General features: G+C 53.7%; 1 protein-coding gene across 4 annotated transcripts in view; it reads left to right on the top strand.

Moving 5' to 3' along the window:
• The window catches only part of CDH23 (cadherin related 23), a 410,231-nt gene that overhangs the window by 260,409 nt on the left and 123,452 nt on the right, over positions 1-26,370 (top strand). For all 4 annotated transcript variants that reach the window (XR_003548152.1, XM_006170102.1, XM_027768917.1 and 1 more), the window contains exons 14-21: positions 3,168-3,232; positions 4,756-4,993; positions 6,360-6,465; positions 8,883-9,010; positions 13,396-13,468; positions 15,387-15,503; positions 21,944-22,056; positions 22,614-22,721. Coding sequence is in view for 3 of the 4 variants with exons in the window: in XM_006170102.1 (XP_006170164.1) it covers positions 3,168-3,232; positions 4,756-4,993; positions 6,360-6,465; positions 8,883-9,010; positions 13,396-13,468; positions 15,387-15,503; positions 21,944-22,056; positions 22,614-22,721 (948 nt within the window). In the remaining variant the exon portion in view is untranslated. The remainder of the gene's footprint in view (positions 1-3,167; positions 3,233-4,755; positions 4,994-6,359; positions 6,466-8,882; positions 9,011-13,395; positions 13,469-15,386; positions 15,504-21,943; positions 22,057-22,613; positions 22,722-26,370) is intronic.

Below are 26,370 nucleotides of genomic sequence, written 5' to 3'. Positions count from 1 at the left end.
GAACCCTGGAATAACCAGGCTTCCTTCCTTCTGAGAACAAGTTCTTTTCTTGGTTTAGAGACAGTAACTCCTGGAGGCTATGGTCATGCCAAGCCCAGGAGGCATGGGGTTCTAGCCCCAGCTCTGTTCTCTTTCTAACTGTAAGCCGTAGGTGTGGCTTTACCCCTCTGTGCCTTCATTTCCTCAGATGTAGCTCGGAGGTGGTGTGAAAACATCACCACCTCGCCGAGCGGTTATGAGGCTGAAACGAGTCCTGTGTAGAAGGCACTCAATGAACAGCAGCCATTGTCCTGAGGAGTAGCTCAGGGCAGTGAGGAGGGCCCGTCAGGAGGCCAGTCCTGGGTTGGCGGCGGGGTGACATCACTGGGCTTCTTCTTTTTCACTTCTCCAACATGCGTCCCCTGAGATCCTGTGATGCACCCTGGGCCTGGCTGGGTCGATGGCAGGACAGAGGTCTGCACGCAGTCAATGGGGACATAAACTGTAGGGACATTGGATAGAAAATGAGCAGTAGCCCGGAGCCCCCAGAACTGGCATCTTTCTATGTAGCCAAGTTTTCTGGATACCTAACAGCTTACTGGCATCTTTCTATGTAGCCAAGTTTTCTGACAGCTCAACCTTTTGGGTGTAAACTTGTTTTGTTTTGTTTTCATTCATTTGGGATAGAAATTCACTTCTCCGCCTTCCTGAGCTAAATATACTGAACACAAGTTATCTTTTCCTTGAAAATTCAGGTTTTATCATAAAGAACATAGAATTTAAAAGGTCTCATAGAATTTTGGAGCTTTAAAAGGAACCTCAAAAAATATTTAGTACAAAGGTATTAAACGTTTTAGCAGCGGAACCATCACCCAATTACTATTTTAGAGAGAACCCCTGAGTATAAAACACATGTAAACAGACCCAAGGTTGGTCTGAGACCTTTCCTTCCTGGCGGCAGGTGGCACGTAGCAATTGGCCCAGCTCTGGGGCAGTGGCGTGGAAGGGAGCAGGGGTCACATCTAGAACAGTGCCTGGCACAGAGCGTGTGCCTAATGAGTAACTGTTGAATGAATGGCATCAGCCTGCTCTGTGCATTTCAGTCATGCCAGGGACTGTGCCGAAGCCAGCTGTTCCAGCCACAGAAGCCAAACTGCCACTAGAGCTGCCACCATCTTGGGAAAGGGATGAGATGGAGAGGAGCTTCACTGGGGTGGCCTATAGGAAGGAACACCAGGCAGAGATGGGGAAGCCAGCTTCTGTCCCACTCTGTGTCAGACCTACTCATGACCTCGAGTGGCAACAGGTTACCTCGAGCTTTGCTGGGGTCTGTGAGATGGGGAGACGATGGTCCTCATCACACGTGTACCTGTGAGGTCATAGTAAACTGGACGTTCTTTGAAAATATACGAGGAATGATAACAGAACAGGTTGCTGACCGCCGCCACCACTGCTGTTGTCATTTGCACGATAAGGCTAACTCCCTGGTCTCTTTTGATCGTAAGTGACAGAAACCCAACTGGAACCAGCTTGGATAAAAGAGGCCTCGATGGACAGCAAACCAAACTGAGGGTGGGAAGGGGTGTCAGAGCCGGGACTCAGAGCTGCCAGGATTGGGCCATTCTCTCCCAGCTCCCCTCTGGCACAATGTCCCCCAAACACCCAGCAGTTCACATCACCCCAACTTTACTCCCTAAGGGGGAGCTCATACCCCCAGCAACAAAAAGAAGAATCCCAGGGAGGATTCTGATGGACCCAGCTGTGGTTAAGGGCCACCCTCAGGCCAGGCCCTGTAGCTGGGATCAGGACAGTCAGCTCCCACTGGCACCACTTGTTAGAGCAGGGGGAGGAGTCAAAGAAGGTGGCAGCGGTGGGCAGCTAAAAGAGAGGTTGACCAGATAGATGATGGTCTGCCTTATGAGTGCAGAGGTTAGTCCCAGGGCCAAAGAGGGGAACCAGACGTCCCCTAAGGGCCTCCCCAACTGAGTAGCACATCTCCCTCAGAGGCCTTGGAGGTGTGGGCGAATCACCAAAAAGAATCTTCCAGATGTGATACTTCCAAAAGTACAGGTAGTAACCGCTGGCCACAGATCCAGGGTCTCTCCCCCAAGCCCTCTGAGGATCTGCCTCGCCTGACATGAGCGAAGTTTCACAGTTAAAGATTTCTAGTAGAAGGAGCCAGCAGGTGGTGCGGCAGTTAAGGGCACCAGACTCCCATATGGCCAACTGCAGTTTGAGTCCCGGATCTGGCAGCTTGCTTTCTCACTTTCTCTCTCTCTCTCTCACTCTGTCCCTCTCTGGTCAAATTAAAATTGGCACAATGTCCCCCAAACACCCAGCAGTTCACATCACCCCAACTTTACTCCCTAAGGGGGAGCTCATACCCCCAGCAACAAAAAGAAGAATCCCAGGGAGGATTCTGATGGACCCAGCTGTGGTTAAGGGCCACCCTCAGGCCAGGCCCTGTAGCTGGGATCAGGACAGTCAGCTCCCACTGGCACCACTTGTTAGAGCAGGGGGAGGAGTCAAAGAAGGTGGCAGCGGTGGGCAGCTAAAAGAGAGGTTGACCAGATAGATGATGGTCTGCCTTATGAGTGCAGAGGTTAGTCCCAGGGCCAAAGAGGGGAACCAGACGTCCCCTAAGGGCCTCCCCAACTGAGTAGCACATCTCCCTCAGAGGCCTTGGAGGTGTGGGCGAATCACCAAAAAGAATCTTCCAGATGTGATACTTCCAAAAGTACAGGTAGTAACCGCTGGCCACAGATCCAGGGTCTCTCCCCCAAGCCCTCTGAGGATCTGCCTCGCCTGACATGAGCGAAGTTTCACAGTTAAAGATTTCTAGTAGAAGGAGCCAGCAGGTGGTGCGGCAGTTAAGGGCACCAGACTCCCATATGGCCAACTGCAGTTTGAGTCCCGGATCTGGCAGCTTGCTTTCTCACTTTCTCTCTCTCTCTCTCACTCTGTCCCTCTCTGGTCAAATTAAAATAAACAAATAAATAAAGCTAAATAAAATAAGTTGAAGCGGCCGCGTGACTAGTAATGACCTTGTTGAACAGCATGGTTCTAGAAAATTCGGCTGTGCCGCAGGAATTATGTGGGAGAAACAAGGGTTCCCTGTAGACATTCCTTGTGCAGTCTAGAAGATGACTGGGTGAGGCACTGACGACTTCTTGTTCTTACTATTGTAGGCCACAGATAATGACGTGGGCACCTTTGGGGAAGTCAACTACTTCTTCAGCGATGACCCTGACAGGTGAGACCTGCCCCCAGCCCCTCCATGATGGCCCTTTGTCACTCCTAAGGTCCAGGAGGCTTGTCAGTGCCCAGGAAGAATGCTGGGCCCTAGGCTAGAGCATTAAAGACTGGGAGTCAGAACTCCTGGGCACAGTTGCTGGTTTGGTCCTGGTTATGGTATATTTTTGGTCCAGTTCCCTAAATTATCTGGAGCTCAGGTCTCTGACCCTCAGAAGATAACGTTGCTTTGGGAACGAAGTATGTGTCCCCAAGCGACTCCATGTTGGCCAGCAGCAGCTAGCACGCAGGAAGCCCTTACTGTGTGTCGGGCTCATTGTCCAGTGCTTTACACATTATCTCATGTAATCCTCACGACTAACTCCAGACGACCTCAGTGCTAGGCATTGTTACCGTCCCTGCTCCACAGTTGTGGGAACTGTAGCTCAGAGAGGCTAAGTCACTTGCCCAAAGTCACAACTGTTAAGGCCTCTGCACCTGGTCCAGGATACACAGCCCCAGCTCAGCCCAGGAGGGGCTCTGAGCATGCAGCAACCAGTAGGTGGGTCACTTGCCGCACCCCTGACCTGTACCACCTTGCCCTGACACCCCACCCTGGTGACTTACTTCTGGGTTGGTTCTGGGCCATCTCTCTGAGCCAAGGGGAAGCCCTCTGATTTTTAACATGATCAAAAGCCCCGTTGAATTCAGAGGGCAGGTCTGCTTCTGAAAACGAAGCATCTGATCAGCATTCAGAAGCCCAGCAGAATGAGGAAGGCAGTGGTTGTCAGCTTGGATTACTGGCCCTGACTGTCTGTGTGAATGATCAAGAAGAGACCTGGAGACTGGCCACTCTCTGCCACTCTGTGATGGGGGCCTCAAAACAGGAAGAAGGCACCAGCAGCACTAAACGCATGGGGTACCCCATCCCTCAGAAGACCCCTATTCATGTGGCCTGGGCGGATGACCTCTCCCACCTTCTGGGCCTGAGGCTGAGCTGAGACCTTCCAGGCTTGGTGGCTGACAGCTATGGACTAGGTTAGACCACACAGATGTCAACTGACAGCTCAGATGAGGCTCCTGAGGGGACATTTAGAGGAGGCAGTTTGAAGATTCATCTCACTGGACCTTGCCGCTCCCCAGGGGACGTCTGCCAGCCTCTTGCCCAAGGCTCGGCCCCTCGAGCTAAATACAAGGAGTAGCTCCCGGGGTGTTCCAACCAGCAACTGCCTCCAGTAAGCAGAACCTTCCACTCACAGGGTGTCGTGCTCCCTGAGGTCCCTCCCTGATTGACTCAGTCTCTCCCTTGGTCCTGATCACCCCACCCCTCACATGATCCATACCTCTGCCCACTCCCTCCACCCCATTCCCTTTCAGAAATTGCTGCTCCTCCTGTACAGGGCAAGCAAAAGAGAAGGCAGGTTTCAGACTTCACTCATTTCTCCGTCACCTTGGACTTGAACACGCTGGTAACTGCAGGCCCTTATCTACCAGCCTGCTGTAACCCACAGGGTCCCTTCTCTCCCTCCTTCCCACCTGACACAGGTTCTCCCTGGACAAGGACACGGGACTTATCATGCTGATTGCCAGGCTGGACTATGAGCTCATCCAGCGCTTCACCTTGACGGTCATCGCCCGGGACGGGGGAGGGGAAGAGACCACGGGCCGGGTCAGGATCAACGTGCTGGATGTCAACGACAACGTGCCCACTTTCCAGAAGGACGCCTATGTGGGCGCGCTGAGAGAGAACGAGCCCTCCGTCACGCAGCTGGTGCGGCTCCGGGTAAGGCGCCGGCAGCCTGCATTCCAGCCGTTCATCTTGTCCGTCCCCTGGGCTTTCATTGTGCCACTCCCCTAGAGAAGCCACTACAGGAGGTGCTACCCTCCTGTCACACAGATGCTGCCCAGACTCAGGGGCCAAACTCTTGGTCTATGTCAGGTTCCTGTGAGCATCGCCTCATGTCCCTGGTGACTGAATAGGACTACACACATTGTACCTGTGTCAACTTAAACGTCGGGTCACTGTTTCCCAGCTCCCCCTCAGCAGGGACATTGAGAACCACCATTCCTGTGTAAAGACCCCACCCAAGCCCTTTGGCAGCGGCTCAGACTTCAGAACTCTTAGCTCTAGAGCCAGAGAGAACGTGGAGTCCAGCCCCACTTTACAGAAGAGGAATCAGGAGGGGAGAGGTAGGCCCAGGAAGACACTTCAATTAGGACTTGATACTCCAAGTCTCTTTCTGCAACAAGCGCCCCACCTCATCTCGAGGACCTCTGACCAAAACTTCATGTCCTCCTGCCCCTTCCACACTCTGCCTACCCAGAGTGGCAGGAGGCAGAGCCTCTACCTGGAACTTGTTTCTGAAGCAGGCAGAGATAATGCCAGGGTGGAGAGGTGAGCATAGGGGAGACACATAAGGTAGGACCTGGGCCCACCCGGCACAGCATGGCTGCCCAGAGGACCTGTCACCCCTCCCTGCTCAGCTCCAGGGACACCCAGAGCATGGGAACCGTGGGCTCCCTAGGGCCAGAGGCATCTGGGAAGAAACGAATCCATTCAGCCACCCCAAAAGACAGTCCAGTACCTGTCCCATTCCAAGTGCCTCTTCCCTCCTTACAGTCATGCAACATACACTTATCAGACACCTACTGTGTGCCAGACACTGTGCAGCCACCACAGAGAACCCTACGGCTCCTGCCCAAGTGGAGCTGGTGGCCTAAGCAAGGCGAGCAGGATTAAATAAGAAGTTGTAATCGGGTGTGAGGGGACTGGGGGGTGCACAGCACAAGGGCCCCACCCGGTCTCATCTGGGCTAGGACCAAAGGGTGCAGGAGATGGTCATGACAGGTGTGGTGGTAACCCTCCCTGCCCTCTGGGAAGACCCCAGCCTCCCTGGCTCTTCCTAGGCCCCCAGCCTCCCCACCAGATTTCCCAGCTACATGGAAGGGTGCGGGGTGCAGGGTGTCTGCTGGGCCCCAGAGGGTGGACTCCAGCTGAAGGACAGAGAAAGCCCCTCACAGTCCTAGGCCAGAGCATGGCCTAGGGCTGGATGGTCCAGAGAAAGCTGTGAGAGCCAGCCCTCTCCTCCCACCCTATGGTCCCTCCCAGACCTGAGCACTCATGGGGCCCTATCTGTCCCTTCACCCAGGCGACAGATGAAGACTCTCCTCCCAACAATCAGATCACCTACAGCATCGTCAACGCCTCTGCCTTCGGCAGCTACTTTGACATCAGCGTATATGAGGGCTATGGGGGTAGGTATGGAGGACCCCGCTTAAGGAAGAAGGTTGGTGGGCTCTGCACATCCACTCCTCTCTCTGGGGACAGGAGCGGGGGATCCCATCTCTCCCAGACACCATGGGCTGCTCAGGAGGCTGCCCCCAGCTCCTGTGGCTGGAGCAGCGTGTGGTCCCAGTTCACCCTTCTGTAAGGTCAACATCTATGCCTCACTTGGCCAGCTCCTTCTCTGAGTCTTAGGCCCATGGCTGGTCCTGCAGGCAAGCTGGAAACCTGATGTTGCCATGATCTGTGAGGGTTCCTATTTCTTTCTTTCTTTTTTCTTTTTTTTTTAAGAGGTTTTTGCTATAGGACGCGTACACTGGCCAGACAGACAAAGACAGAGAGATAGAAAGTGAGAAATCACCCCCCCCCCGCCGCCACAATCCCTTCTCCTCTATTCTCCTCTCAGGATCTTGGGCACGCACGCACGCACATGCGCCCGGCGTGAGTTTTAAGCCACCGGCTCCGGGACTCAAACCGCGGTCGACTACGTGGGAGTCCAGCGACATAGTCATTACGCTAACTGCTGATCCCAGGGTTCCTATTTCTTACCAAGGCTGCTGGGCAGATCTGGAGGTGGAGGCTTGGTAGCTTCCTCCTCTGGGGAAAACCAGGGGACAGCTCAGCTTTGCCCAGCTGTGGCCTTTCTTGCTTGGTCCAGACATAGTTTTTCTCTGGACCTTGCCCTGCCTGCCCTGCTCTGAGTCCTGGCCCCTAGACCCCTGGAAGGAGTAATCACAGAAACCTCAAGCTCCGGAATTCCAGATAAATCACATTTTCAGACAAGGCAGCTAAGGCCCAGAGACAGGGAGTGACTTACCTGAGGTCACCCAGCGAAGTTGTCAAGATTGGCACTTGCGTTCCTTGGGATCTGGCTCTTGGTTGCCTCTCCAGCCTCATCTCTCAGCAGCCTTCTCCCACCAGAATCTGGCCTCAAAGTACCCCTGATGCCGTCTCCCCTGGCAGTGGGCACCCCTCTGTCTTGGCAGAACCTGTTCCTTCTGCTAGGAAAGCCCTTCCTCCCTGCCCCTTTGCCATACCTGGCTTTGGCTGTTAAGCTCTTAGACTCTGGCTAGTTTAAGGGTTCATTTGACACCTCGTCCTCTGGGACATTTCCCTAACGCTTCAGGACTGGGTTAGGTGCCCCCGAGGCAGAAAAGATGTACGTTGCTTGACTGTGGGTCCAGCGCTCATGCCTCCCACCATCCCACAGCATGTCCGTGAAATCCAGCCATAGAGTCTGCAGTCCTAGCCCCAGAGCCACAGCCCAGTGTTGTCTATAAAACCTACATCCTATTTCAACTTCACCCTCTTCTCATCTGGAAAAATCCCCCTTAGATTTTATATTACTAAAGTAATGATTTTGTTTCACTTTTCCAAATAGAATGTCGTGATTTAATATTGTTGTAATGCCTTTGCAGACGACCATGCCCCCACCCCCAAGCCAGTGTGCTTTCCCTCCCCAGCTGAAAATCAATGGCGTAGCTCAAAAGAGAACTTGGGGTTGGCCAGGCATATGCAGGTGTGGATACTGGAGGACCGAGGCAGCGTCTCAGTTCTCTGCAAATCCTGCCTCTCGGCCATGTCTGCCTTTGGCATTAGGGTTTTCCATCCACCGCTCGGCACTGTCCTGGTGAAGGGAGAGCAGTGGCACAGACCCCGGGGTGTCTCCCCAGGGGGTCTCGAAGCTCTCAGTACAGGCCACAGGAGCGTTGGGAGTCTGGAGAGAAAAGGGAGGCGGGAGGGAGAGAAGAGAAGAGTGAGGAGAACGCCCCACTGCCCGCCTTCCTGGCACCCCAAAGCTGGGTAGTAAATGGTGAACTCCATGCTCTGGGGAGGAGGGGGGGGTGGTCAATGGAGGCAAGGCTAGAGAGCCTGAGGCTTGAGCCCTGTCAGAGCAGCTTCCAGACCAACAGGAGAAAACGCACAAGGAGGTGCCAGGGGAGCAGTTCAGACAGACAGACAGACAGACAAGCAGAGAGTAGCACCCTCCAGGGAAGAGCCTGGGTCCTGGGTTCTGCCAAACGTGGGCTCATACCCTGCTCTATCAAGTTGCCAGCTGCGTGGCCTGGGCCCCCTTACCACACCCCTCAGAGCTTGACTTCATCTGTAAAGTGGGTTTACGTTACCACCAAAATATTAGGGTGTCACAAAAGTCATGACACATTTTGTGTCAGCCTAGTAGTTGGCACCAGTGGGCTCAGCAAAGTGCCTGGCACCTCTCGGGAGTCAGTAAACCCGAAGCAAGGCCACCAGGCTCCAGGTATTCAGAGACAGGAGAGTGGACCCAGATCATGCCAGCCACGTCCTCTCTGCCCAAAGGGGAGCCCTGGCTGAACAGGCATCTCAAGCCTGCTTGCACGGGGCCGGGGCCCCGTTCCTGTCATTTCAGTGATCAGCGTGAGCCGCCCCCTGGATTATGAACAGATACCCAATGGGCTGATTTATCTGACGGTCATGGCCAAGGACGCTGGCAATCCCCCTCTCAACAGCACTGTCCCCGTCACCATTGAGGTGTTCGTAAGTATCCAGGGCTGCTGGCCTGGCCTTGGCAGGGTAAGAGGTGGTAAGTGCTTCCAGGAGTTGGGGCTCTGAACCACGAGGTAAAGGACGGTGTTCCCTACAGCCTTGTCTGTATAGCTCGAGGGATACCAGCAGATTGTCCCCACACTTGTCCTGGCAAACCTCCCCTGTTGCAGCACCGAGGCTGCCTCAGGTCAGCCAGGGAAGGCCGAGGGCCTTGGGACTCATGAAGAGGCTGATTGTCCTGCTCTCACTTCATTTGGGGGCCTCAGGACATCTTTGGAGGGGGAAAAGGAGCTGGGGCCAAGTGAGGAAGAACTGGCATGGGATTCCTTCACTTACAGTCACGTTCTGTGACGTTCAAGGGAATTGCTGGAAGGTCATCTCTCTTCTGTCTCTCTCTGTCCCCCCTCTTTTTTTCCCTCCCTCTTTCCACATCTCTGAAGATCTAACGGGGCCTAGAACCAAACCCCAGCTTGTCTGACATGAATATCAAGCACACCTTGGTGCTTTCCATGTCTGAAATTATCAGGCGCTGAATCCATCTCTGCGCTGGTTCATTTGCCCTGCACTGCTCCCCCAGCGACCCGGGGATGCAGAGCGTGGTCTGACAGTGAGGCTAACAGGCCTCTCCCCCCTGAGGGTGAAAGCGTGTTGATGGAAGAGTTAGTGCATTACCGGCTCCAGGAGGATTAAATCAGATTGTCAGGTTAGAAGATACGCTGTGATTTGACATAAGCTCAGGCAAATCTCACCCCAGAACAGGCTTGCTGGATAGCCTTCCTGTGACAGCCAGCCACACCAGCAGCCTCTGGCATGGCCTGCACCTGCCTATGACAAGCTTTGTCCTCTCAGCCCTGGGTCGGCGCTCCAGGGCCAGCTCCCAAGTGGAAAGGGCCTCGTCTGGGCAGGGAACCCTCCTTACTTGGTGTGTAGGATGGAGCCAGCAATGATGGTAAATTCAGGGTGCTGTCTGCAAGGAGCCCTCCAGGTGTGCATCCTAGAGCAGGATTTAGGGGCAGCCAGGATGGTGAAGCCACATAGAACCAGGGATAGTGGAGGAAAGGGTGGAGAGTTTGGGTTCAGCTTCTAGAGCCCTTGTCTGGCACCTGAGGCTTCAGGGAATAGCAGAGGAAGGACAGAGAAGAGGAAACCCCCGTGCGCCTGAAAGCCAGCCTGTCTTGAACCTGCCACCTCCCACCATGACAGGCTGAGGGTGACAGTGAAGAACTGGCATGCATTTCTGCTGAGCAGGACCATGTCCTGGTACTCTTCCCCACGGCAGCCCCACTCTGGGCACAATTCCAAACCCGGCCTTGGTTTCCAGTCTTGATCACAGTCCCTAAGCCTCCCTAGTCTGGCCACACTTGTAACCCTGATGAACCCCCCACCATGTTCACCCAGCCTGTGTCCTGTCTGTTTAAGCAGGCAGTCACTCCTCCTGTGTCGTAGGGCTGGGGGCAGCCAGGGTGACCAGGAAGCCCCAGGGAGACACTAATGGGAAAAGGAACGTGGCTTTGGCGGCACTTGGGTTTGAAGCCTGGTTCTGCTCCTCTCTAGCTGGGGTTCTGACGGTCTCTGAATCTGTTTCATCATCTGCAGGATGGAGTTAACACAGTACCCGTCTCCATATCGCTAGTGCCAATGGGAGTTTCAGAGAGTGGGCAGGGCAGAGGGGACCCCTTGAGGGGTTAGGGAAGTAGATGGGGTGTGGGAGTAGTTTAAGAGTAGGGGAGGTTTGATGCAGAGGTTGAAGTGTTCTACACCAGCCTCAAGCAGGCAGCCATAAGTAGCCAAATGGAAATTTAAAATTTGAACTGCTCAAGTGTGCCAGTTGCCTCATATTACCCAGTGCCTTTCCATTCCATTTTATAGATGAAGAAACTGAGGCTCAGGGGTGGGGGGAGCATAGCTGGGCTAAGGTCACCAGCTCTTTCCTCGCTTGACTGCTAAGAAGTGGCAGAGCTGGGATTTGAACCCTGATCTCAGTGACTCCTGTACTGACGTTCTTCCCTCCCCACCCACAGGCCTGAAGTCTTGGTAATCTCTGTTCCCTTGAGTGAGACCAGTACTTCTCACAGTTCCTTGCGCACCCCTGTTACCTGGGATCTCAATAAAACGTAGATGCTTATTTAGCAGGTCAGAGATAGGGCTGGGGGTCTGCGTGTCCGACAAGTTCCTGGTACCATCGGTGCCACTCACCAGGAGCCCACATTCTGAATAGTGAGGTCTTCAAAGAGCTGACATCCTAAGATTTCAAAACCCAGGGACAGAAGCCCCAGGCCCATCAACCCATGACTCAGCTAAGGAAGAGACTGAGGCAAGGCCTCTCTCTTTTTGCCTCAGCCCATCATAGACACCAGAGCAAGCAAGAAGAGGAAAGACTGGGGACTGAATTATCCTTTTATCCACAGAAGAGCGCTAGCGGCCCCTCCTGCTGACAGCAGAGTCCCTGTGTGCAGGGGTGGGTGTGGCCAAACTCCAGCCTGCTCTCCGCTGGGTGAGCCAGGGTGTGCCTGGCATGGACCCAGGGGTAGAGTAGAAGGGGCGCTATTTCAGATTCCCTCAAAGTTGTCATGCGGGTCAGCTGGGCCCTACACTTTCCTTCTGTGTCCACCCTGGCCCCCTGGCAGCAAGAGGGTCTGGCGACAAAGACAGGTGCCAGCTTGGCTGTGAGTGAACATTGTCTCCCAAGCAGGGCTTTTGGACAGCACAGTCACTTGTGTCTAAAGACCACACTTGAAAAGGTCACCGCTTTTGGGTTGATTTTGCACGTGGGTGGTTTTTAAGTAGCTGTCACTTGGCTAAGCTGCCGCCTCCCTCCACTGAAAGGATTTTCTGGAAACTGAAGGGGTGGGGGGGAAACAGCTGAGATGAAGGAGTTGAGGGCCGCACTTACTGCGCAGGTTGGGGGGTGGGGAGAGGCCGATCACAGCGACAGGGCGGGGAGAGGGAGCTGGTGAGCAGGGCCAGGTGATTCCTTTTCATCCACTGCTTGTTGGTTTTTAATAAAGAAGTCAAACTCGGTTTGTAGATTTCCCATTAGGGGACAATAAGCTTTTGTAGAGGGAGCCGCTGAATTAGAACTAATAGCGAATGCAGCGCCAGGATCCGGGGAAATATCACCGCTAATAAGTTTCTGCCTCATGCTCTGTCACTGACATTCTCGGTGCCGTTTCGTGCAGCGAAGCAGAAGCTTGAATGTACATGTGCATGGGCACGCGTGGAGATGCCCAGGTCTGCTGTTGGGCCATTGGGTGTCAGAACTGACCAGTCTCGGGGGAGGGACAGGTCAGTCTAGCCAGTGCACAGTCAGAGCCAGGGGGCAGGTTCCGGAAGAAGAGGAGCATTCTTTCTGGGCACCCACAATCCCAGTAGGCTAGGCGTCTCTAAGTTCCAAGGGGTAAACAGCTGGATATCTTGCCCCCATCCCTTTTGAGGCTGGTAAACCAGAAGTGACTCCAGTCAAAGGGGCTTCATGTTGGAACCTTCCCCTCCAGGAGCCCTCAGTGCCATGAGAAATGAGGCCCTGGGAGTGTAAATCCCTGGACACTGGAGCACGAGACTCCCCAAGGGGGCAGTGACCCAGCTTGACCCCTGTACTCTTCACTGGGCTCTTGGGGTCATGGGAGTCTCAGAGCCAAGTGGGCCAGCAAGGCTTCCTTGAAGAGGGGAACTGGGAGGAATTCTGGTTGAGGGATTACAAAAGCCATTGGGAAGGATGAGAGTCTTAAAGGGCAGACAAGGCTTGTCTGGTTGAAGAGGAGGAGGGATGAGGTGTGGAGGAGAGGGGCAGCACGGGCAGGAGGGAGCAGAGGCTGCTCCCAGGCTCTGTTTCTCTAGACATGGGCAGCCGAGTCCTATCCCCTCTCCTGAAGGACTGCTCCGGAAGTGGCAGGCCAACTGAGCTCTGGGCCGGGGTTTGCCTGAGGGGTAGAGGAGTCATCTTGTGAGAGGAGGGGGGGTCTTCATGCTAGGAGGATTTCTAGAACCTTCCACCATCATCTTGCCTCAGCTGGGAGGGAAGATCTGAGTGGGCCTCCCCAAGGGCAGATGAGCTGAGGGTGGGAGACTGGAGTAAGTTTGGAGCTCGGGAAGAGGAGTGGTGTAGAAATCCAACTGCTGACTTTACTCACCACCCATCCCTCACTGTCCCTCAGTGAACGTGCATGGTCAGCCCCTTCCTGACCCCTGTGTGTTCCCCAAGGCCTGTCCTACCTCCTTGAACCATAGCCTGCTAGGCAGACACCTGATTTAGGACACTCCTCCTGGCTCTGGTTCTACCTGGAGGCCAGAGCTCTGAGTGCCCTGAGGCCTGCCTTGGGTGGCTGACCAGCTCCTCTGCCTCCCTGGCTCCTGCAGCCTGTCTGTTTACCTTCCAGGATGAGAATGACAACCCTCCCACCTTCAGCAAGCCCGCCTACTTCGTCTCTGTGGTGGAGAACATCATGGCAGGTAGGGACCTGGGGCGAGAGGCTGCGAAGGCAGGCAGCCAGAGGTCACGGACACGGATGTGTTCAGGTCCCCTGCCTCCCATGTTTGTTCCCCAGACCAGGCATCCTGTGACATATCAGGGGACCCTTTAGAGAGAGAGAGCTGGTTATCTGCCAGCCAGCACCTACTGTGTGCAGAAGTGCCACTGGGCATGTGGTCCCTGCTCTCCTACAGTCTGGTGGGGAAGAGGATGACCAGTGATCTACTGAGCAGTCTGACTAAGCGATGTAGAGCGTGCAGGGTTCTGGCGCTAGTGCTCCAGGGCAGGTCCCAGGGGCTGTGATTTTGGAGGGGATGGTATGTGTTCTGTGAGGGTGAGAAGGGAGGCTCACCCCTGGGCCGGGCCATGGGTGGCAGGACTCAGCCAAGTCCCAGGGGCACCAGCTGCACACTTGAGCTCCAGGGATCTGCTCTGTCCTCAGGGCAGGCTGGCAGTTTCACCCTCACCCCCCAGAGTGGACTGTCCTAGCAGAAAAACACCTAAACCAGGAACTGCTACTGCAACTGAGGAGAGAGGGCACAGCTGGAATCAGGGCACAGCTGGAGAAGTCAGAGGACAGTTCTAAAAACAGCTGGAGTCAAGGACAGCTAGAGTCAGGGTAGCTTTCCCTGGCACCATGGGGCCTTCTAAAGTGAGCCTCTGGGACATCTCTGGTGTCTGATATGAGCTGGTTGGGTGCCAGGCGGCGCTCAGTCCAACCCTCCTGGTCCCAGTCAGGCATCCCCTGGAGGGTGACACTGCTAAAGAGCCCCCAGTGCTCCTCAACAGGGACCCTGTGAAGGAGAGGCCTTCACTATAGCATGAAGTGTTCCCCTAACTGGAGTATGTTTGGGGGAAAGGCTTACCTGGGCTGGCTGTGGGTAGTGGCTCCTATACTGGTCCTCTTCTCAAATAGGACTCGGAGTCATTTTAAGAGGCCTCATGGCTCCTGGAAGGGGCCAAGGTGGCCTGTCTGTCCCATAGCCCCTTCCTGGCCCCTTACTCCTGGAAGGACTACTGATCCATCAGCAGCACAGTACCCACCAGGTCTGCAGCTCAGCGAGAGCCGACTGGGGGCTGAGCCTGGGCCCTACATGGCATCCTCTCCAACCACCCCCCCAAGTTAGGTGCTATCAGTAGACCTATGTACAAAGGAGGAAACTGAGGTGCAGATGGGCTAAGACCCTTGCCAGGGGTCCCGTGGGATTCCAGCCTGGGCATACACTGAGCCTCCTCACTGCTCCACTGGGCTGGCGCTTAGGTGGCAAGAGGAAGCTGTTACCAAGCCCTGGTGGGCGCAGCTTCAGGACAAGCAGCCTCAGGGTCTGGCTAGACAGCTGGAAAAAACGATCCTGCACCCAACCCAGGGTTTCATGGAGCTGGAAACGAAGGTGAAAGCCTTAACTGGACATTAAAGGGAAAATAAAAACCCTTATAAATTTCCCCGTGAACAAGATAAAACAAGACTGAAATTGGATTCGATAAATGGAGACTAATTTAATATGGAGCTTCATTTCTTTCCGACTCAGTGTAAAAGCTGGTCAGTCTGAGTGTATTTAACATGGTGGCCAGCCAGGCAGGGGTGGGGAAGAGGCCAAGGGTTGCTCTCTGGGGTGGGACCAGAAGGAGGAGAGGGAGAGAGAGGGAGAGGCAGGGAGAGACCATCTGTCCCAGGCTCTGCACCTTACTGCCCTGTGAAGCCTGTCCCTGCTCATCCCAGAGATCTGGGCTATAGCAACCCAGCTGCTCAGTGGTGGAGCCCATTGTCACCCAAGGGGTGCCCTGAGGGTCAGTCACTGGGAGCTCCCCAATCCTCCTCTTGGCCAGTGTAGGTCCTGTGCCCAGGGCCTGGGGCTGTGAGCCCAGAGTGAACAGCATCTCCCCCTTCTCTCCGGGAAGGAGCCACGGTGCTGTTCCTGAACGCCACAGACCTGGACCGCTCCCGGGAGTATGGCCAGGAGTCCATCATCTACTCCTTGGAGGGCTCCTCGCGGTTCCGGATCAACGCCCGCTCAGGTGAGCTCTCCCCTCCCCCGCCCCTGCCCTACCATCCACAGGTCCCTGGTCCTCTGCACCTTCAGGCTGGTGGGCAGGCTCTCCTCCCTTTTCTCAATTTTGTAAAGTTTCTTCCACAAGAGTGCCAGAGACGGAGTCAGTGAGGTAGCACCCCCAATGGGGTCCTCACGCCATGATCCGCCCCCAGGCACAGCCAGCCCAGATAACAAACACACCTGCATGTGCACTTGATTCACTCTGGCATGCAAACCCAGGACCTTCCCATGAGGGCCAGTTGTGTTACTGCTGTACCACCACCTGGCCCCCACTTTTGGTTTTGAGCAAGCCAGATTAGAGCACCTGGTTTTTACCCCTGAAATACTCACTTGAGTGTGATTACTGACCTTACCGGTTGCTCTCTGGGGTGGGACCAGAAGGAGGAGAGGGAGAGAGAGGGAGAGGCAGGGAGAGACCATCTGTCCCAGGCTCTGCACCTTACTGCCCTGTGAAGCCTGTCCCTGCTCATCCCAGAGATCTGGGCTATAGCAACCCAGCTGCTCAGTGGTGGAGCCCATTGTCACCCAAGGGGTGCCCTGAGGGTCAGTCACTGGGAGCTCCCCAATCCTCCTCTTGGCCAGTGTAGGTCCTGTGCCCAGGGCCTGGGGCTGTGAGCCCAGAGTGAACAGCATCTCCCCCTTCTCTCCGGGAAGGAGCCACGGTGCTGTTCCTGAACGCCACAGACCTGGACCGCTCCCGGGAGTATGGCCAGGAGTCCATCATCTACTCCTTGGAGGGCTCCTCGCGGTTCCGGATCAACGCCCGCTCAGGTGAGCTCTCCCCTCCCCCGCCCCTGCCCTACCATCCACAGGTCCCTGGTCCTCTGCACCTTCAGGCTGGTGGGCAGGCTCTCCTCCCTTTTCTCAATTTTGTAAAGTTTCTTCCACAAGAGTGCCAGAGACGGAGTCAGTGAGGTAGCACCCCCAATGGGGTCCTCACGCCATGATCCGCCCCCAGGCACAGCCAGCCCAGATAACAAACACACCTGCATGTGCACTTGATTCACTCTGGCATGCAAACCCAGGACCTTCCCATGAGGGCCAGTTGTGTTACTGCTGTACCACCACCTGGCCCCCACTTTTGGTTTTGAGCAAGCCAGATTAGAGCACCTGGTTTTTACCCCTGAAATACTCACTTGAGTGTTGATTACTGACCTTACCAAAAAAAAAAAAAATCACAACATGAATTTATCCACCAAAGGATGTCTTTCAAGGGTGAAGAGTCCTATTATGTTTAAAATGTGTTCCATTTTATAAACAGCTGGCTAACATACAGCTCTTCAGGGACTCCTCTATTCACACTGAAGTGTGCCCCTCCCTCCTCTGCTGGCCTTATTCTTGAATCCTAGTTCCCCTCCTTACCTAGTTGGCCTCAGTTTCCTCACCTGCAAAATGAGGACTATTGTGTGGATTAGTTACAGAGAAGACCCTTAAAATAGTCCCCTTACAGAGAAGACACTTAAAATAGTCCCCGACACATAATGAGTGCTTAAAAATGACTGTCATTGTTCTCTCTTGCTTATTTGCCTCAGGACTTCCCACCTCCAGCTCCCTGAGCACCCCGTGTAGCCCTCTTCTTCATCTCTCCTCTGCCCCCTCTAGCTTTCTCCCCTCCTTGGTGCTGGGAGGAAAGGGAGGCAGAGAAAAGCAACAAGAGATCCTAGACTTTTTAGCCAGACCTGGGAAAGAATCTGGGACCCCTGGACATCTGTGTGTCCATTCAGAAGTCAGTGGACATCTCTCTGAGCAGGTGCTGTGCTAGGTGCTAGGGTACAGCCTGGGTAAGATTTGGCTGTGCCCTCGTGGGGCTCCAGCTCAACCAATGGGCATGCCAGGCATCCAGCTTCCAAGTACCCATTTCTGTATAAGTTAAAGGAAATTGAGATGCTAAACCATCCTGAAATCTCAGCAGCTTAAGATGATAGAGATTCAGGGGCCAGCAGGTGGCATGGTGGTTAAGGCACTGGACTCCCACACAGCCAGCTGCAGTTTGAATCTCAGACCTGGCAATTGAAAATCACACGGGGCATGTGTGTGTGCATGCCCAAAATTCCAGGAGGAGAATGGAGGTGAAGGGATTATGGTGTGACCAGCCCCCTGCAGGTGCCGTGGTAGAGCCCACTGTCATCCCTGGGGTGCCGTGAGGTCTGGTCACTGGGAAGTCCCCACATCTCCTGCAGGGTGATTTCTCACTTTCCCTCTCACTGTCTCTCTCCCTCCCGTGCATGCACCCACTCTATAGCAAAAACCTTAAAAAAAAAAAAAAAAAAGACAGTAAAAATTCTAATGCACACATCAATACAGTGTAGATGTTCAGTGGTCAGCTTTCCTGGTGTTGATTCTGTGGCCAGACCCCTTCCATGTCGTGGCTCCAGGTCACTACAGAAGGGAAAAGAGCCTGAAGTAATGTGGTGGCAGGAGTTCACGGGTCAGGCCTGCATCTTGCTGGCCAGACGAGGCAATGGCCCGCCAAGAGGCAAGGAAGGCTGGGAACCTATTCCCTGCTTGGTGGCCCCTTGGTAGCACTGACTATGCCTGGGACAGAAGCAGGAATTTGGAGGCACATTGGCCATCCCTGCCCCAGATGGACAGTTAGGATTGCTGTTAGCGACAGCTCCCCGGTTGAGGTTGGCCTACCATCCGTCTCTCATCTCCTCTTCCTGAAGCTGGGGAGGAGATAGCTGGTGCTGATGTGGGCAAGGCCTGAGAGAGGGGAGCCAGGGCCATGATGAGCCTCTCCTTCTGCCTCGAAAAGCAGGACCTTGGAGCACCCCTCCGTAGTGAACCCACATTTCCAGGGGGCTCAAAGCAATACTACTAATTAATATTAATCATCTCACTTGACCCTCCACATTGCTCTGAAGCAGGTAGCATGCCCCTTTTCCAGATGAGGACATTGAGGCACAGGAGAGGTTGTTACTCAGCTGAGGACTCGCAGAGGGTAAACTTCTGACTCCAGAGCCTACACGTTAAATGCTTCCTTCTATGAAGCCACCTTGGAGCCTAGTTAAGCCACCAGACACTGTAGCAGCTCACTGACCTTTCAGCACCCACCCTTGCCTTCCCGGTCAGGAACTCCGGCTCCATCTGGGCCTTTAATGATGACACAGACATTTTCTTACTGCCTTAACACGGCTCCATCAGCCCCAAAGGTGTAAGCGTTTCCTCTGAGCTCCTTGGTCAAATTAGCCACAAAGGTGGCCTTAATTGGATCTAATTTCCCAGACAGGAGAGGCCATCTATCATGCCGACAAGTTCATGTTTAAAACTTTTAGAGATTAATTTCTTCCTCGCCCTGCCAATTAATCGACACCACTCGGCAGGGAGCGTGGCTTATCAGGCAACCTTTGCCAGCTTTCCATTCCCAGTCTTAGCACCTCCACTGCCCTGTCCTCCACTCCTGGCTCCCTGCTCAGCCCTGCACATGCCAGGAAGAGAACCGTCCAGTGCGATAGAAGGGGTCAGGGGACCATCTGGCTCAACTTCCTTTTTTAGTAGGAGAAACCTAGCACAAAGAAGTCAGGCAACTTGCCCCAGGTCACACAGCTCAAACAATGAGGATTAGCAGGGTCGGCAGGTAGCTTGGTAGTTAAGGGTGATGTACTCCTTCAGGGCCAACTATGGTTCGAGTCCGGGACCTGGCAGCTTCCTTTCTCTCTCTCTCTCTCTCTCTCTCTCTCTCTCTCTCTCTCTGTCCCTCTTTGGTCAAATTAAAGTAAATAAATTAAATTAAAATGGATAGCACCCAGCCTCTGCCCTGGGGAACACAGTCCATTAAAAGGAACTGAGGGGCCAGCAGATGGCATAGTGGTTACGTTGCTGGACATCCACATGGCTGACTGTGGTTTGAGTCCTGGACCTGATGGCTAGAAACACATCGGGCATGTGTGCATGTATGCCCAAGATCCTGGGAGGAGAATGGAGAAGAAGGGATTGCAGCTTGGCCATACCCCCAGAGGGTGATTTCTCACTTTCCCTCTCACTATCTCTGTCTCCCCTGCCCAGCCCCAGCCCCCTGCTTCCCTGACCCTCCAGCCCACCCCTCAGTACATGTACCCAAAGGCAAAAACCTCTTTTTAAAAATCAGGGAAATGACCTTTTTTTCTTGCTTTCTTCCTTTCTTTTTTAAGTAGCCAGAGGGCCTGCATGCCACCGGAGAGGAAGGAGAAAGCATCCCCCCATCAGGCATGGTGACCCCGCAGTCCATTCTCCTCCATTTCTCCATCCTGTCAGGATTTGGGGCATGCACCTACACATGCCTTGCTTGTTTTATGAGTCACCTGAACCTGGACTCAAACCGGGGCCAACCACCTGGGGTCCAGCTCATTTATCCACTAGGCCACAAGGTCATCCCAGAAGTGATCATTTTCTAAGCACTGGAAGTGTCATCTGTAGTTATTTTATCTTCACAACAGCTCTGATTAAGCAGCATACTAATCTCCATTTTACAGATGAGAAAACTGAGACACAGAGAAATTAAATTTCCCAAGGCCAAACCATCTGGGAAAGGCCATAACCAGAATTCAAATCTGGTCCCACTGTGCTCAAAGCGTAGGCTTTCTCCCACACTGATACAAGATGGTAAGTGGCCTGGCTGTGGTGAGGCGCTGAGGTCCACTGTTGCTAGCTCACGTTTGCTGCCAAGAGCCAGTCACGTGCTCTGTTGTGAACTCTATGTTCACTGCCGAATTAGTAGTATCAGATGGGCCCTGATCGAAGTATTTACACCTTGGAAATTGGCAGATGCCTTTTGTTCCTTGTGGGGAGCTGTTGTCCAACACTGCCAGCACACCACTATCAGAGTGACTCATACGTTTCATTCAAACCAAAAGGCAAAGAAATGCCAAAAACTGGCTGACAAAAAATGTGATCTATTGGGGCCAGATGGTGACAAAGCAGTAAAATAGGGCAGTCTGTGAAAAATCCCACATGCAAAAATTCCTGGTTCAAATCCTGATCTTCCTGAGTACATTGGGCACACAAGTACCCATGATCCAGGGCTGGTTGGGGCTGAGGGTAGATTGTGTCATCAAGAACTCTAGGGGGAGACCAGCAGTTGGCATAATGGCTATGTCACTGGACTCTCATATAGTCGACTGCAGTTCAAGTCCCGGACCTGGTAACTTAGACTCACACCGGGTGCATGCAAGTGCGTGCCCAAGATCCCGAGAGTAGAATGGAGGAGAAGGGATTATGGCATGGCCAACCCCCCGGGGTTGATTCCTTGCTTTCTGTCTCTCTGTCTTTCTGGTGAGCACATGTGCCCTATAGCAAAAACTTCTCCAAAAAAAAGAACGCTAGGGGTGCTCTTACTCTTGCTCATGGAAGAAATAAATAAACTTTTTAAAATGTAGTCTTTTTTTTTTTTTTTGAGAGATTTTTACTATAGGGCACATGCACTCGCCAGAAAGAGAGACAGAGAGACAGAAAGTGAGAAATCACACCCCCCCCGGGGGGGATGGCCATACCACAATCCCTTCTTTTCCAGTCTCCTCTCGGGATTTTGGGCACACACGCACGCACACGTGCCCAACGTGATTTTAAACCACCTGGTCCGGGACTCAAACCGTGGTCAACTACATGGGAGTCCAGCGACACAGCCATTACACCAACTGCTGGTCCAAAAATGTAGTATATTTTTAAAGATTTTTTTTTAACAGGATAACTTGTTTACCTATTAAAAACATTCAAGGTGATATAATTATGCTATTTACAAAGTAATTGGGAAATTCAATAGCTATTAATTCTCAATGTACCAAGTAGTAAATACTTCCACCAGGGCCCATTTTAAGCTGCTACTTGATGGCAACGAATCTAGAGTTCACAGTGGAGCACAGAGCAGGGTACACCATCCAGCCATGAGTCACAGGTTGGAACACATGAGACCCTTGGTATTTTTCTTCCTTCCATTGTATTTCTGTGACTCTACAAGTAAACAGTGCCCTGCATTGTTCAAAGATTCCCAAATTTTTCAACAACCCAATGAGGTAGGTTCCATTCTTGTTCTCTTTTGACCAGATGAGAAAACCGAGGCACAGAGGATTTAAAGTAACTAGCTTCAGGAAATGCAACCAGTAAATATCACAATCTGAATGGGAGGACCTCTGACTAAGTTCAAGGCCAGATGGTCCTCCTGCCCTGTTCTTTAGACTCTGCCCGCTATTATCAGCCTAGACTTTCCCATGGCTGCAAAGACCTCTTCATTGTAGGTTGTATTACCCAACTCTGGGCTTCCAACTGCCCAAGTACGGGTGCTCTCGCGCCCAGCACACAGACCTACGCCCGCCGCCGGCTCAAGGAATCTGGCTGACATTTCTCCTACACGCTTGTGTGTTCTCCTTCCTTCTCTCTCTCCCTCCCCCGCCCACTCCACCCCTCTCACTCACTCATTCCTCTCTCTGCCAGGTGAGATCACCACCACGTCTCTACTCGACAGGGAGACCAAGTCTGAATACATCCTCATCGTACGTGCAGTGGACGGGGGTGTGGGCCACAATCAGAAAACCGGCATTGCCACCGTGAGTGCTCACTCCTCTGTGTTCTTCGACGTTTCCTTTTAGGATGAGCTCATCTTCAGGTTGCCCACTTAGACCTCTGGCCACCTAGTCCTAAGCCAGCGTGAGGTCTTGTGAGAGTGGAGCATGGTGGGGCCACCACAGCTACAGGAAGCCCCCATGGGCAGCCTCTCTAATAGAAATCAGAGCCAAGTGAATAATTTACCTGGTGACAGGTGAGCAGAGGAATTGCCTGACCTGTAGCTGAGACTGGGAACTCCAGGGATTCTCTCAGATCCCCTGCCCTGTCAGCTCCCTCAGCTAAGACTAGGGAGAAGGCCCAGGTCACAGTGAAGATGTCAAGGGTCGTCTCTGTCCCGCTGCCTCCTGCTGGGACGGCTCCTAAACCCTGTCCTCCTGAAGGGACTGTCTCTCTGCTACCCCCGAAAGCCTCCCCAAGTTGGTGGAGTGGGTGGAATGAAAGCCCAGGTGGCTCCCAGGCCTCCAAGTCCCTCCCTGGTGGGCCTGCCCTTAACCATCTCAATGAGGTGCACCCCCCAGCGCCCCCTGTGGCTTCACAGGTAAACATCACACTCCTGGACATCAACGACAACCACCCCACCTGGAAGGACGCACCCTACTACATCAACCTGGTGGAGATGACCCCTCCAGACTCTGATGTGACCACGGTAGGTGAGGGGGCAGAGCTGCCAGGTGGCCCTCCCTGGAGCTGTGTGCCTTTCTCATATGATCCCTCTAGGCCTGCCTGTGTGGGGCTGCGGCTCTACAGTCCCCTCTGAGCCAGCTCTTAGAGCAGAGTTTGCGACACTGTCTTGCCCGGTGAGAGGTAACCAGAGATCAGGGAGTACCCTCCACAGCATCCCCCGTCACAGGCTCTGGAGATCGTGTGGGAGGAGTGAGGACTGGCTCAGCTAGTAATCCACACTTGCCTGAGACCTAGGACTCTGGCCACCCTCACCCTCAAAGTGAGCAAGGTGCGGCTCCGCCCCAGTGCTTTATCCACCTCCTGTCACCTGTCACTGCCGCTGTCAGCCTGGCCCAGCTTCCCCGCAGGCTGGCCCCCTGGGCTGCCCCAACAACAGGGTTCAAGATCACTCCAGGGAGTTTCGGGCACAGGATTTGTTGGGTGTGCTCAGACCCCTGTGGCCCCGTGCAAGTGCATACAAGTGCCTGAGTGCAGGGAGTGGGTCAAGGGAGAAGAGAGACGGTGCGGAAGCTGCAGGGCATCCAGGATGGAGACCAGTATCCTGGGGAAGCAAGGATCAAAGGTCAAGCACCCACTTTACCTGCTCTGCTCTGAGGCACCTTTGAAAGCTCTCTCCTCCCCCTCCCCTTGTGCCCCATTTGAGAAAGCTTCTCCCTGAATGTCCAGCCCCACTGCCACCCAGCCAACCCTGTGATCAAACCCAGATGGCCCATGGTGGCCCTGGACTGAACCCCGGGGATGTGCCAGGCGTGCGGGCGCTGGGCTGAGGGCTTCTCGTGAAGTCCCCCTCACGCTCATACTGTCAGGTCGCAGTGGAGTCTCCTCCCACTTCACTGCAGAGGGAACACGTAGGCATTGGGTCCCAGGGCTGTAAGAGGTGGTGCCAGAACTGGAACCCAAGTCGCCTGACTTTGAGACGGGGGTTAACGATTGCCTGGTCCAGGCCTCATCTACCTGCTGGTTCAGTGTTTCAGGGGAGGGAACTGGAGAATTCGGGTGGGATAGGGGAAGGGACAGTCACTTTGCTATCCAGCTCTCCTGAAAGGCTGCCCCAGCGAGGCCAAGCCGCCTTGAGCTGATGATGCCTGGCTTCTGCCCCCATGCCACATCATCCACATCCAGCAGGGACAAGTCCACTTAGATCTAGGTGGGAGCGAACGTCCGGCAGGAAGACAGGACAGAGCAGGAGGGGTTGGCTATCCTACCTTTCCATGTCCTGTCCCCCTTTCCATGTGTTCAAGATCTAGCTGGTTCTCGGCTGGTGGGCGGGTGTCCCCTCCCAGAGATTCCGTGGGGTAGGGCAGGGGTGAGGGATCTGGAATCTATCATTTGTCCAAGTCCCAGTGGTGAGGGATTCCCAGCAGCCTAGAGCCAGGTGTGGAAACCACTACCCTGGGCCATGTGCATGGTTCTCTAGAGCTTTCTGGCAGGTACTCTCTGCTGCCACCTCATGGGCACTTGTATGCTGGCCCAAGACAACCTCCCTACCCCAGGCGGGGATCCCAAGAGCAGGGACTGCATGTGCCCCCCTGAACACCTGTGTGGTCAACTTTTACTGTTTCCTTATGTTTCTGGGAAATCCCTCCCAGAGGGAATTAAGGGGCAGGTGAAGGAGGTGGCTCTTAGGAGAAAATGACTGTGTGGGACACCAGCCAGGGATGCCATTATCAGAGTTCACCTTCAGGGCTAGGCTGGACTCAGCCCTGGTCATTTCTGAGCCCTGGTCCCCAGCAGCCCTCTCCAGATTTCCAGCTTTCCTCGTGTCTGTCTGAGCCACAGCAGGTACTGACAGTAAGCCAGGCGCCTGCTCCCCAGAGCCACCTCACTCTCCAGGAAGCCTCCACAAGTCCTCAGGGACTACCTGCTGTGTGCCAGGCAGTTCGGGGCGACAGGAAGCAACAGGCCCCTACTCTCTTCAGGGAGCTTCTTGTCTCTTCTATTCAAACTCACCACTGGCTCCCATCTTACCCTGTGTAAAAACCAGAGTTCGTACCAGACCTGCGAAGTCCACAGGGTCTGCCCTTCATTACCTCTGAGGAGACAGGCTCATGAGCCCCTTCCCCTGGGCCAGCACACAAGTGCCCACGAGGTAGCAGGGTGGGCGTGGCAATCCACCCCAGACAAGGAGGGGGACACAGGGCTGGACATCTGACCTTTTTAGCATGTAAGACCTAGGGGGAAAAAAAGAAAAAGTAATGACCAGCTGCCCTGTAGTGCAGAGGTTAAACACCGTGCAGAGGAAGCTGGGTCCCACATGGCTGACACGGGTTCCAGTCCTTGTCCCTGCAGCTTATGCAGTGGACACAAACATTCCTAGGGGGCTAACGGGATGAGGAACTGGAGGAATAAGGATTGCAGTATGGCCAGGCCTTGCTGGGCGTTGCTTTCTCCTTCTCTCCCTCTCTCTGGCCTCTCTCTATCTCTCTGTCTCTCTTGTGCGAATATGCCTTCTGGCATAATAAAAGTACAAATTTTAAAAAGAAATGTAATGACTCAAAAGTTCAAATAGAAAAGGGTAAAATCAAAATTAAAAGCCATTATGTTAAACTATCTACCAAATGTAATACAGTGGCATTAGCAATTACGGAACTCAGTGTTTGTGAAAATTTCGTTGCATTCAAGGACAAGTTGTAGGTCAGATTTTCTAGAATTCGTGGGAATTTTTTAAAAAATCCCCTGAAAGTCTCACTTATGTGTGATGACTGCCAGGAAGTCAGAAAGGAAGATGCTGGCACATCAGTGCAGCGTCACAGCAAAATCGTTTCAAATGAAGTAGTCGTGAAATTGTTTCAAGTTTCATAGCCGTAAAATGTATATATGCAAATATATGCATATCTGTAAATGTGGTTCATTTTAACACCTTTGAGAGGGTTCCCTGGGAGGGGCGAGGTAGGGGTAAGGAAAGGTGTGACATCCAAAGGAGATAACTTCACATCTGGTCTCGTCCTCCCACACCCACCACGCATGCATGCACGTGCACCTGCACACACACACCTCTCCCTAGAGCCTGTAAACGAGCTCCTCCTTCTGGCCAGAGTGCTCTTCATCCTCTACCCCCCAACCCCTGCTCTTTCTGCAGTTGCCTCATTCTTCCTCTATCTCAGCTTAAAATGTCACTTCCTCAGAGAGGTCCTCCCTGACTACTGCCTGAAATAGCTCTGCCCTCTCTATGCAGTTCTTTTCAGGCTGCCCCGCTATCTGCATATCTGTGAGGTGACTTGCTTATTAAGAAGTGGGATATGGGAACGAGCAGAAGGTGTAGCAACTACGTTCCTGGACTCCCTCATGTCCTACCATGGTTTGAGTCCTGGATCCAGTGGCTTCAAAATTACACCAGGCAGGTGCATGTGGGTGCCCAGGATCCTCGGAGAAGAATGGAGGAGAAGGGAATATGGCATGGCCATCCCCCTGCCGGGGGGGTGAGAGGAGTGACGAGTTCTCACTTTCCTTCTCACTGTCTCTGTCTCTCTCTATCAAGCACATGTGCCCTAAAGCAAAAACCTCTTTTAAAAAAATAAATAAAAGAGGTGGGATAAGTAGTAAGTGGGAAGACTGGTACTGAGTGCCTAGATTCTAGTCCCAGCTACGGCAGTTACCAGCTGTGTGACGCT

The sequence above is a fragment of the Tupaia chinensis genome, unplaced genomic scaffold (genome assembly GCF_000334495.1).
Source record: "Tupaia chinensis unplaced genomic scaffold, TupChi_1.0 Scaffold148012_1, whole genome shotgun sequence".
In the NCBI taxonomy this organism is placed as follows: domain Eukaryota; kingdom Metazoa; phylum Chordata; class Mammalia; order Scandentia; family Tupaiidae; genus Tupaia; species Tupaia belangeri.
This window is presented reverse-complemented; position numbering and strand designations above follow the sequence as displayed.